The following is a 12,356-nucleotide window of genomic DNA, read 5'->3' as shown; positions in this document are numbered from 1 at the left end:
AAAATCTACAGTGGATGCTGTTATGGAGGTCGTAGATGTGTTCAATCGAGCCGGGCACACAGCCACCGATCTCGACGGATAGTGCTCCTCATAACGCTTGATGTCAGAAATGCCTTCAATTCCGTAAGATGGACAGATATGCTAGGCACACTAGAGAACTCCTTTCACGTGCCAAGCTATCTCTTGCGGATATTGAGGGATTATCTGAAAGATCGCTCTCTGTTCTATGAGACGCTAGAGGGCCAGAGGAGGATGGAAATCACGTCGGGAGTGGCGCAGGGATCCATCCTAGGGCCGGACTTCTGGAACGCTTCCTACGATAGTCTGCTGAGACTCGATATGCCCGAAGAGTCGCGCCTGGTCGGTTATGCAGACGACGTTGCGGCACTTGTTGCCGGACGCACTGTTGAACAGGCGCAAAGCAGACTTGGCATATTGATGCGACGGGTAAGCGGATGGATGACTGCTCACGGTTTCAACCTTGCGCTGGAAAAAACCGAAGTAGTCATCCTGACCAGAAGGAGAATCCCGACCTTGCGTCCCATATCGATCGGCGAGTTGACTATAGAGTCAAAACCAGCGATTAAATACCTTGGTTTAATGCTCGACTCGAAGATGAGCTTCTTCGAGCAAATCAAAGCAGCCGCGGACAGGGCTGCAGCAGGAGTCGCGGCCTTGAGTCGGCTAATGGCGAATGTCGGCGGTCATATATCAACTAGGAGACGTCTCCTCATGGGAGCAATGCAGTCCGTCCTTCTCTATGGTGCGGAGGTATGGGCTGATGCCCTTGACAAGAAGGTGCATCGTAAACGCCTCGCTCAAGTGCAGAGGCGGGGAGCTTTGCGAGTGGCGTCTGCTTATCGCACCGTCTCCGAACCGGCTGTGATGGTGATTGTGGGAGTGATCCCCGTTGCCCTCCTTGCCAAGGAGCGCAAAGCTATCTATCGCCGTAAGAGCGAAAACTTAAGAGAAGTGGTTGCCCGTGAAGAACGTCAACGCACCCTTAACGAGTGGCAACTTTCTTGGCAAAATGAGCCAAGGGGCAAGTGGACTGCGCGGCTCATCGACAAATTAGACCCATGGTTGAACAGAAAGCATGGTGAGATTGATCACTTCCTTACCCAACTTCTAAGTGGGGATGGAGGTTTTCAGTCTTACCTGCACAGGGTTGGGAAGACGCGATCTCCTGATTGTGTGTTCTGCAATAGAGTGGCGGATGACGCTGAACACACCTTTTTCTCTTGCGAGAGGTGGGACGGCCTCCGCCAGCAGTTTTATGCAGACACAGGGGGAGCTCTCTCCAGACAACATTGTCAGAGAGATGCTGAAGAGCGCTGGCAGCTGGAATCGTATTGCGCATTATATTCGGACTCTTCTTACTACGAAGAAGATTGAACTCGACCGGCAGAGGGATCGGACGGTAAGGGGTTCCCTGAACTAACAACTCCCTTCCTCCTCTCCCCTCCCGTTAGTGAAAGGAATTCCCTGACTTGAAGGCTCCCAAAGCCGGGAGAGCGGGAGGGCTAACCCGAAGTAATGTGTCAAACGGTTCCAGGCTAGTTCTCTGATGACATGGAGGTGTTTAGTTGATAGTCCGCCAGCGTGCCGTTGCGGAAGTCCAACAGTCTGTGTGTGACCTACTCCCCTACTCCCAAAAAAAAAAAAAGTCCCCTCTCTTATTAAGGCCGTTTGGCAGTTTAGCTAGTTTGGGATTGAAATCTTCGGTGGTATCAATCCGCCTCGAGACGTGAAGTCTCCATGAGAATAGTTTACCCCGGGGTGGGTTTAATTTTGTTAACTCAAGGCACGTGATTATATTTCTGTATCCTGATAAGGAGATGATATGTGAGAACTAAGAACCCCGGCCTACATCCCGCCGAACTGCTAACATTATTGTCTCGCGCAGTCGGTATTCACGACTGGCAAACCTGTTAGGGGAGTTTGGGTGATTGACAGCCTTGTTGACCGTTTTGTGCCAACGTGATGCAACGTTGAACTCTTGTGGCGCGGCAGGATTCGCAGCATTCGAAATTTATTTCGAATGTTGCGAGTGCGAGCGAATAGATGGCGCGGATCTATCCACTTTGCGTAGCACGCCAAGGGAGTGGAAGATCGCAGTAATTATGTTTTTCAGACATGTCACTGAAGTCTTTTTGATTTGAAAAATAGAATTGGAGTTGAGTTCGCTGACTAGAATTGGAGTTGAGTTCGCTGATTAGAATTAGGACTAATAATATGTAAAACCATTAATATTAAATGTTCGCTTAAATATTTTAATAAAAATATAAGTAATGTTAATTACTTAATTGGTGACCCCGGAACTCGCACCAACAGCATCAACAACTAAGATCCCGAATTCCCAGAACCTGCAAAATTGAAAAACTCAAGCACATCATCATCCCCATCAACAAATCGCAGTCTGCGCAAGCACAATCGCTCAGCAGGCAGCCGCAACAACCGATTGGAGATAAGTAAGAGTTCCGCAGCCGCCATCGCTGCCGCAGCCACTTTCGCCGCCGCACTCAACTCCACCATCGCCGCAGAGGTCGAAGCCGCCGCCGTCACCGCCGTAGCCGCTACCGTCGCAGCCGACACCAATATCACGCTGCAACCATCGCTATCGCAGCAGGAGCCGAAGGCTCCGCCACCATCGCCGCCTCCTCAGCAGGTGCCGCCGTTTTAGTTGTTATAAGTTAATTGTATTTCACTCTAAGTCAATATTAAAAGTGAATAATTGTCCACCATCGCCGACATTGGTGAAGTTCTATTAACGACAAAAATTCGTCCGAGCAACACGGCAGAAATAGAACTTCCAAAGACTGAGAAATCCTTCCAAAACATCAGTAGACCGTACGGCAAGCGATTTTCACGCGTTCGCATCTACAGTTGAGTGTGGAGTGCCGTGGTAAACATCACGAAAACGTGTCGCATCTTCACATCCCGAGTCGGAGCAGGGGCAAGAAAAAACGCGAAAAAACCTTCTCTACACAGTGTACTGCGCGACACACGTCGGATCCTCTCCAGAAGTAGATTTTCACGCGACTTCCCGTACGCACGCCCTCCTGCACAACACCTTTCACGCACCGGACTAGTCATCATTGCCACAACGATCAACAACAGCAACAAACGAACGGCCCCAGCACCGCCAACGCCGCAGCTACAGCCGACAAACTCGACCAGCACCGCCGTCGAGGAGTTATACTTAAGTGAAATTATTATTCATTTATATATAATATTTATTTATTTATTCAGTTAAAAAAAATAGTAATAAAAAAATTGAAATCGCTGCAAGAGACGGCGTGCAGGTGTTTAGCATCGCGAGTCCTCCATTCTCATTGGTGGTGTTTTTGGTCTGCGCTGGATAGCGTCCGCTTCGTTTTTTTCTCGTTTCGTGCGTGCATTTGTGGGTGCGGCCTGCCGTGTCGGTGTAAAGTTCACCGCGTTTCAGTATAAACTCACCGCGTTTACATCTCAATCTCGTACTTCTCTGTAAGAAAAATGTCTTTTGACAATAAAGACACGGCAGGCCCATCGGACCCGCAAGTGACCGCCCTCGCCGTACGCGTTCCTCCGTTTTGGCGGCGGAACCCCGAACTGTGGTTCGTGCATTTGGAAGCACAGTTCCAAATGTCCGGCATCACATCGGACGCGACCCGTTTCAACTACGCGGTGGTCGGCCTGGACGAAGAGTCCATACTTCTGGTGTCCGACGTGGTGAAGTCGACATCGTACGTGCAGCTCAAGAGCGAGTTGATCAGGCGCCTGTCGGCAAGCGAGTCGGCAAAATTAGACCACTTGCTGGCAGGTTTAACGTTGGGTGATCGAACTCCCAGCCAATTGCTTCGTGAAATGAGGCAATTGAGTGGGAGCAAGATCGGCGACGACCTGATCAAGTCGCTCTGGCTGCGTCGGCTCCCGGAGGGCACCCAGGCGATCCTCGCTTGCGTCTCCGGTTCCTTGGAGGAACTGGCAGCGACGGCCGACCAGGTTCAGGAGGTGTACGTACGCCCAACCTTGGCGGCCGTTCAACCACCGTCGGATGAGGTGGGTGAATTGAGGCGCGAAATTGCTGCTTTAACAGCCAGTATGGCCGAGATGCGGGCGACGTTGGACGCTCAGCGTTCGGGCGCCAGATCGCGAGCACGCTCGCGGTCTGCCATCCGAAAAGGGCGATCAGGTAGCAGGTCGTCAAGACAGTCCACGGACCCAGGGATTTGCTGGTACCACCGCAGATTCGGGGATAAAGCGACAAGATGTACGCTACCGTGTAGATTCTCTTCTACCGCAAAAAACTAGGTCCGCGGGGGGTCTTGGCGGCGGCCACCCAGAACGCAGCGCCACGTCGCCTAACTATTTTCGACCCCCTCAGCAGGCGCAACTTCCTCGTCGACACGGGTGCGGAGGTTTCGGTTCTTCCCGTACCCCAGCATCATCAACTTTTCCCTCAACCGCTCAAACTTGCGGCAGCAAATTCCTCCCGCATCAATACGTACGGGTATAGGCAAGTGGACGTGAGTCTTGGCTTGCGTAGGACGTTTTCGTGGCGTTTCATCCTGGCGGATGTCAGCTTCCCCATACTAGGCGCAGACTTCCTGTGTCACTATGGATTGCTGGTGGACTTGCAAAACAAGTCTCTTATAGATTCCACGACCAAACTTAATTCGTCGGGACATATGGTATCTCACCCAGGCAATAATCTTTCCGTTCTTTTAGAAGACATTACCGACTCTCGTGTTCGGGCACTTCTCCAAAAGTTCAGCCAGATTACTACCAACTGTAGTCTCTCCAAACCAGTGAAGCACAATGTGCAGCACCACATTATCACTACTGGTTCCCCGATCTTCTCGAAGGTGCGTCCTCTACCATCTCAGAAACTGGCAATTGCACGGAAAGAGTTTGAACAACTCGTTCAACAGGGTATCTGCAGGCCCTCAAACAGCTGTTGGTCTTCCCCACTGCATATGGTCCCTAAGCCAAACGGCGAATGGCGCCCATGTGGGGATTACAGAAGGCTAAATGCACAGACTGTTCCTGACCGATATCCAATTCCACTCATCCACGACTTTGCGCATCACCTCGCAAATTGCCGCATCTTTTCGACCTTGGACTTAACCAAGGCTTATCACCAAATTCCAGTAGCTCCTGAAGACATTCCAAAGACGGCAATATGCACACCCTTTGGACTCTTCGAGTTCACCCGAATGACTTTCGGATTGTGCAATGCGGCGCAAACCTTTCAAAGGTTCATTCACTCAGTCCTGCGAAACCTCGAATTCTGTTTCGTATATTTGGATGATGTTTTGGTCGCTTCTTCCACTGAGTCTGAGCACTTAGCCCATCTCGAGTGCATTTTTCAACGTCTCCTTGAGGCCGGTTTAGTCCTAAACGTTGAGAAATGCAAATTCCTTCAACAACAGGTGAGATTCCTCGGCCATTTCATTTCCCCTGAAGGAATACAGCCCGACCCAGACAAGGTGCAAGCAATCACTAGCTTCCCGCGTCCTAAGACAGTGAGGGAGTTGAGGAGGTTCTTGGGCATGCTAAACTTCTACCGTCGTTTCCTGCCCAAGGCCGCCCATTTCCAGTCCATTTTGAACGCGTACTTGTCTGGCCCCAAAACTAAGGACACACGAGAGATCGTGTGGTCTGAAGAGGCTATCTGCGCGTTTGACAAATCTCGTCAACAACTGGCTGACGCTACACTCTTGGCATTCCCTCTGCAAGATGCACCCCTAGCCGTTTTTGTTGATGCCTCTGACATCGCAGTAGGTGCTGCCCTTCACCAAAAGGTGGACCAAGTTTGGCAGCCGTTGAGCTTCTTCTCGAAGCAGTTGAATCCCGCTCAACGGAACTACAGTACCTACGATCGCGAACTGCTCGCCGCATACCTGTCCATCAAATACTTCCGTTTCTCCCTAGAAGGCCGGCCGTTCACAGTGTTCACGGACCATAAGCCTCTCACGTTCGCTTTGAAACAGAAGCCCGACAAAGCGTCCCCTCGTCAGCTTCGACACCTGAGCTTCATAAGCCAGTTTACGTCGGACATCCAGCACGTGTCCGGGAAGGACAACATTGTTGCTGACGCTTTGTCTCGTGTCTCCGAAGTTAACATCCCCGCCTCACTCGATTTCTCGGCTATTGCCAAGGCGCAAGTGGATGACGCAGCACTTCAGAGCCTCAAGTCCAACCCCAAATACAAATTTCGGGAGTTGCCCATCTTCGGCTCAAACCTCTCGCTCTGCTGCGAAGACTCGGAAAAGGGACCTCGGCCATACATTCCGGCCACATTTCGCAAGGAAGTGTTCCACGCAGTTCACGACTTGGCGCACCCCGGCATCAGGACAACAAACCGGTTAGTCACCGGAAAATACTTCTGGCCCTCCATGAACAAGGATATTAATTCCTGGGCCAGAGAGTGCATCGCATGCCAAAAGTGTAAAGTCTCCAGGCATGTAAGGAAAGAAGTGGGCTCATTCCCCCGCACTACCAAGCGTTTCCACACCATACACCTCGACATAATAGGGCCTTTGCGAGACTCGCACGGTTATAAGTATTGCCTCACAATCATCGACAGGTTCACGCGGTGGCCTGAGGCAATACCTCTGAAAGACATTACGGCGCAATCATGTGCTGAAGCCCTCTGTCGAGAGTGGATACCTCGCTTTGGCGTCCCTGCAGTGGTCATCACTGACCAGGGAATGCAATTTGAGTCCACCCTTTTCTCCGAGTTAGGCAAACTCCTTGGTTTTAAACGCCAGCGGACTACGGCATACCACCCACAATCCAATGGGATGTTGGAACGTTGGCACCGGACGCTGAAAGCCGCCATTATGGCACGCGACGACCCGTCCTGGACGCAAGTCTTGCCTCTCGTCCTACTCGGCCTTCGTACAACCCGCCGAGAGGAATTTGCTGCCAGCCCCGCGGAGCTGGTTTACGGGGAGAACCCAAGACTCCCAAGCGATCCGGTCTTCGACAAGAGATCGGGTCTCACGGAGTCGGGGTTGGTGCGTCTGCTGAGGGACAATCTCCGGCGCATCAAGGCGCCACCACCCACTCGACACTCGTCCATACCTGCTTGTTCGCCCAATGAACTGGACACATGCACGCATGTGCTGATCAGAACGGATGCCGTCCGGAAGCCGCTGCAGCCTCCATATGAGGGCCCGTACCGCGTTCTCGAGCGGGGAGAACATTTCTTCCAGCTCGAGATCGGTGGTCACAAAAAGGCGGTCTCTTTGTCCAGGCTGAAACCCGCGTGCGCCCCGAAGCAACGTCGTGTCCGCTTTGTGGATTAACGGCGAACGAAGTTCGGGGATCAGTCGCTGAAACCCCCTAGGTTTCATCTGGGGGCGGAGTGATGTGGCGCGGCAGGATTCGCAACATTCGAAATTTATTTCGAATGTTGCGAGTGCGAGCGAATAGATGGCGCGGATCTATCCACTTTGCGTAGCACGCCAAGGGAGTGGAAGATCGCAGTAATTATGTTTTTCAGACATGTCACTGAAGTCTTTTTGATTTGAAAAATAGAATTGGAGTTGAGTTCGCTGACTAGAATTGGAGTTGAGTTCGCTGATTAGAATTAGGACTAATAATATGTAAAACCATTAATATTAAATGTTCGCTTAAATATTTTAATAAAAATATAAGTAATGTTAATTACTTAACTCTCATCGTAACAATCCACTTAAACAAAACTGACGGTCGAGACAAGAGAGGGAGACACATCTAGACCTCGATGATGAACGGAATAAAGCCTACAATGAAGTTGCAACCCTTTCTGTTGTGACATTGGAATGAAGTAACTTCGACCTATGCAAGCTGGAGGGGGCTCATATTAGTTCCCGATGCGGGATTAGGAACCGATTCAAGGCGAAGAAAGGAGGTTAAGAAATATGAAAATAACATTCCAACAAGATTGTTAAGTAAAGAAATACGCCAGAATATAATCACTATAAGTTCACTTTAATAATCGCTTCATTTACATATCTTAATTTAAAAAATAACAGAAAATTTAGAACATGACGTATAATTTAAGATTTCTCACTTCACAATCTTGCAGAAATGTATTTACGGAAATTGGGGTCTTGCCTCAACTTGCTTTCCTACAGGTATCAAGAGAGAAGGCAATGAGAAACACATGAAAACGACTTAGAAACTTTCTCGTAACTTACAAGTAGGATCGAGGCAATACGACGAAGCCTCTCATAATGTTGTATAATCAACAACAAATGCCCCGACAATCTTTGCAAATTGCTCTATTCATAAGACACTTAATGTAAAGATTAAATTTAAATATGTCTTTGCAATAATGCAATCTCTTACCATCAGTTCGTCCATTTGTTTCTCATAGGAACATATTGCCGTTTCAGCGAGGGCAAGCCTACGCCTAGTTTCCTCCAATTCGGGTTCAAGCTGAAGGAGTCTAGTGCTGACTCTACGCAGCTCATTTATGAGTTCATTGTAGTGAATCTGGAAGTGAAAATTTATAGTGAAGATTTGGTGCTACGTATCTAAGTGTACCTTATATAGGTGTAACTCGCATGAAACCCTATCGAATTCCCTTAGCTGATCCTGCATATTAGTCATGTCCGATTCTGCACACATGACACAATCGAGTTTCTGCTGGACTTCGTCCTTTTCCCGCTTCAAACGTTCGATTTCGTTTTTCATTTCCTCACGACTCATACCACATATGCCCCCACCACCGCCCTTTAAATCAGCCAATTGCTTCTCCAACTGATCCGTTTTCTCTGCGCGTTCCCTCATCTTTCGAATATCGTCCTCGATCCCAACCATGGAATTAATCAGATGGCGTAGTCTATCTCGATCACACTTGACTTCACGAAGGGCCGCTGATGTCTTCTTCATATTGTATAGGTCCTCCGGGCTACCAATGTCCTTCATGCTTTGCTTCAGTTTGTCATATTCGACTCGCATACGAGCGCAATCTTCTTCAATCACACGCAGTTGAATGACTTCATTGCGCAAGTTATTTACCATTGTTTGTAAATAATTGATATCCGTACTTGTCTCCTTTTCAGCAGGCAATGTTGTTACCTGTATGCGAGCTTCAAGCTTGGCTAGTTGTTGCTTCAGTGAATCATTTTCTGCCGCAATCATGTCAGCCTTACGACTATGAGCCTTTATGTCATCAACATAAATTCTAATCACTTTAATCGCATTTTCCGGAGAGAAGTTTCCCCTTGCTTTCAATATCTTTAGCTCTTCTTCCAATGGGCCTAAACTGCCTACTGAAGTATCAGAAACAATCCCTTTCATCCTACTGTTCTCCGCACATATGCATTCTAGCTTTTCATTTGAATATTTCAGTTGTTTTTTCAGTTCATTATTCTCTCGTACAACAGCATTGATTTCATCTAGCTTAAGGCATGCCGCTTCGATCAAACTATCCCCAGAAAGGAGTGGACCAACCTGATTGCAATATATTTTTGAAAAGTATTTTTTCTGGCAATCCAAACTTTACAACTTACCAATGGCCTTCCCGAGCCCTTGTGAGAAGGAATCGAAAAAACAGCGCTGGGTGCACCTGTTCCTCTACCGCCACTTATTTGTGATGGTCCCCTAGAACCAGGTCCTCCGCTTACTACACCACCACTGCCACCTAATGTTGCTGTTACACTTTCTGCGCCCGTAACTACACCAGTGCTTGGCCCACCAACCACACCACTTAGATGACTACTTCCACGGCCTGAACCGCCAGTGACTTTACTATCACTGACTCCAACTCCTACAACCATGCCGCCCGAAGCAATGACATGTGAGCTTACACCTCCAGGAGTACCACTGTATTTGCTGTAACTTGGAATAATTCCACCTTCGACTTCAATCGTTCCAGGCCCTGTAATAAGACCTCCCCAACTTTGTTCCGTGCTGAGAACGGGAACAGCTGAATGGTAGCCGCTGGGATGTTCACTGCTTACATGACTTCCTCTACCTGTTCCTGGGGCGGTGCTTGGAGTTCCTTTTCCAGTATATCCTTGGCTAGATTCATCAGGATATTTGTTACCATTTACCATTGAACTCCTTCCAGGGCTGACAGTGCTTCCGGGACCCCCACTTACAGGTCCCTCAACAATTGTTACTCCACCGGAACCTCTTCCACGGCCCGTTCCTATGCTGGGACGTTTTGTGCCCCCTGAAGAAGTTGAATGGCCACTTGTCATTATTCCGGCACTTGGAGCTCCTGATGGTCCACTCACGGGGGCGCCTGTGGCATTATCTGCAGTGGAAGGTGCAACAGTTGGTGGTCTAATGCTACCTGCGCCAAAAGTATCAGAACCAACAGTAGCATGTCCAACGCTTCCAGGAGCAACGCTACCAATCCCGGGGATACTATGTTCTCCACTTCCGGGTCCCTCTCCAGTATATGCGATACTGCCAAGTCCACCGCTTGTGGGACCAAAACTGCCAGGCACCCTGCTTCCCGCTGCGGTACTGCCAGCAACTCCACTGCCGGGTACAAAACTACCAGTTGCAATATTGACAGTCCCTTCATTAGTCAGTTCTTTTCCATCTGAGACTACACTGCCAGGACCTCCACTTCCAGGCCCGAAACTACTGGGTCCTCCACTTTTCCCACTGCTAGGTACTCCACTACCCGGGCCTACACTTCCAGGCTTCCCACTGCTAGGTACTCCACTGCCAAGTCCACTACCAGGTGTGTAACTGCTGGCTACTCCGGTACCAGGCCCTAGACTACCAGGTCTCCCAATACTTGGTACTTGACTCCCAGGTCCGAAACTTCCGGGTTGACTTGCTGCTCCTCCAGCGGTAGGACCCCTGCTTGCAGAACCGACACTGCCAGGCCCACCACTCTCTGGTCCAAAGGTACCCGGACGTCCACTAACAGGTACAATACTCCCTGGTCTCCCAGTGCCAGCGCCACTAGGAATACCTTTACTTCCTGTCGCACCACTACCAGGGCTACCAGATACAATTGCTGTAGGGCCGACGCTGCCACTTGTGACAACACCGACAGGTCCGATCGATCCAGGTCCACCCGTGCCAGTAGTGACGCCAGGCCCGAAGCTTCTATCACCTGTAGTAACACCACTTGGTCCGGCTCCACTTGAATCGTATCTCGTTGGACTAGCTCTGCTTGGACCAACTTCGCCAATACCACCATCAAATTGATCAGGTCCATATTCTCCTCCAGGTTTTAAATTACCTACTCCAGCTTCGCCTGTCCCATAGTCACCTGTTAGTCCAGCTGACTGCAACACATGATCGGGTCCCCTCACAGGTCCCCTCCCTGGTCTCTTATGTCTATCTGAGCGAGGGTGTCCTGGCATTTCTTCCCCGTCGCCCCTTCCCTCGTCACTGTAAGGCTGTTTTCTTGTATTAGTCTAGCAATAGAACATTTTCACATAATATCTTACCCCTCCTCTACATGTTCCACAGCTGACTAAGTCTTGTAGATATTTTGTTTGATTTTCTCTAGATAAACTCCAAGCCCGTGAATCCGTACAGGATGAATATGTTTTTAATGAAGCTTTATATCCTTTCCCATCGTCTTGATTGGGGCCTCTGCAGACATCATTTATGAAGTCCATCCTCAAAAAACCTTTTTGAGTTGAGAATGCCATCTTTCCGCATTAATTCGTCTACTAAGAGCGTGAATATAAATATTGATGAAAATTATTTTTGCACTATAAATTGCAATTATTTTTGTTTCGTTTAAATGATAAACTTTAAATTTTTCTCAGTTAGTTTCATCCAACAATTTTTTTGCTTTCAGTCAGCAGAAGAAAACATCGCCTGGAATTCAATTGCATTTTTGAAAAATCAGAGCGATCGCAGCCGACTACAGACACAATGATGAAAGACAGTATTTTCTATGTTTTTCTTTATTTTCAATTATATTTCCTGGAATGGAGTCCTAAGCTTCTTGATGCAGGGAAATGTTATTTTGTTTTCATTTCAATTACAATTAATTAATTTTAAAACGCTTCTCTCCCCTTCAAAGCTTTAACCGGACACAGACAAACAGAGAGAGGGAGTTGACTTCAGTATTCACTGATCGATCAGAGAGTAAGCCTGACCTCAGCACTTGGCCCACATACTCATTAGAATCAAATGAATATTCCAACCAACAGCAAACAAGCGGCACTGGTTCATCAGATACAGACACACTGATAACCAGATAACCACACCAAGAAGGAATAATTGGGGAAGTTAAGCAAAGGGGCTCAATATTAATCTGTTACGAAGACCACAACCAGCAAAGATTAATGATCAGAAAACTCGGGCTAGCAAGAGTTCGTCTGGGGGTCACGCAGTGCACTACAGGATAGACTGACGCGGAATATAACTCCCTGAGGGCAACCTATGTC

The 12,356-nt window shown here is 48.8% G+C and overlaps 1 protein-coding gene across 1 annotated transcript in view; it reads right to left on the bottom strand.

Annotated features, from left to right (window-relative positions):
• LOC119656930 overlaps positions 1-11,807 on the bottom strand; it is a 32,614-nt gene extending 20,807 nt beyond the window's left edge. Inside the window, exons 1-4 of the mRNA XM_038063624.1 lie at positions 11,403-11,807; positions 9,495-11,351; positions 8,524-9,435; positions 8,326-8,472 (exon numbers count right to left, since the gene is read on the bottom strand). Of these exons, the coding sequence (XP_037919552.1) occupies positions 8,326-8,472; positions 8,524-9,435; positions 9,495-11,351; positions 11,403-11,609 (3,123 nt within the window). The 5' untranslated portion in view covers positions 11,610-11,807. The remainder of the gene's footprint in view (positions 1-8,325; positions 8,473-8,523; positions 9,436-9,494; positions 11,352-11,402) is intronic.
• Positions 11,808-12,356: the final 549 nt, after the last annotated feature.

This window comes from Hermetia illucens, chromosome 5, assembly GCF_905115235.1.
Source record: "Hermetia illucens chromosome 5, iHerIll2.2.curated.20191125, whole genome shotgun sequence".
NCBI classification, from domain to species: Eukaryota; Metazoa; Arthropoda; class Insecta; order Diptera; family Stratiomyidae; genus Hermetia; species Hermetia illucens.
The sequence above is the reverse complement of the archived record's forward strand: the minus strand, read 5'-3'. Positions and strand labels throughout refer to the sequence as shown.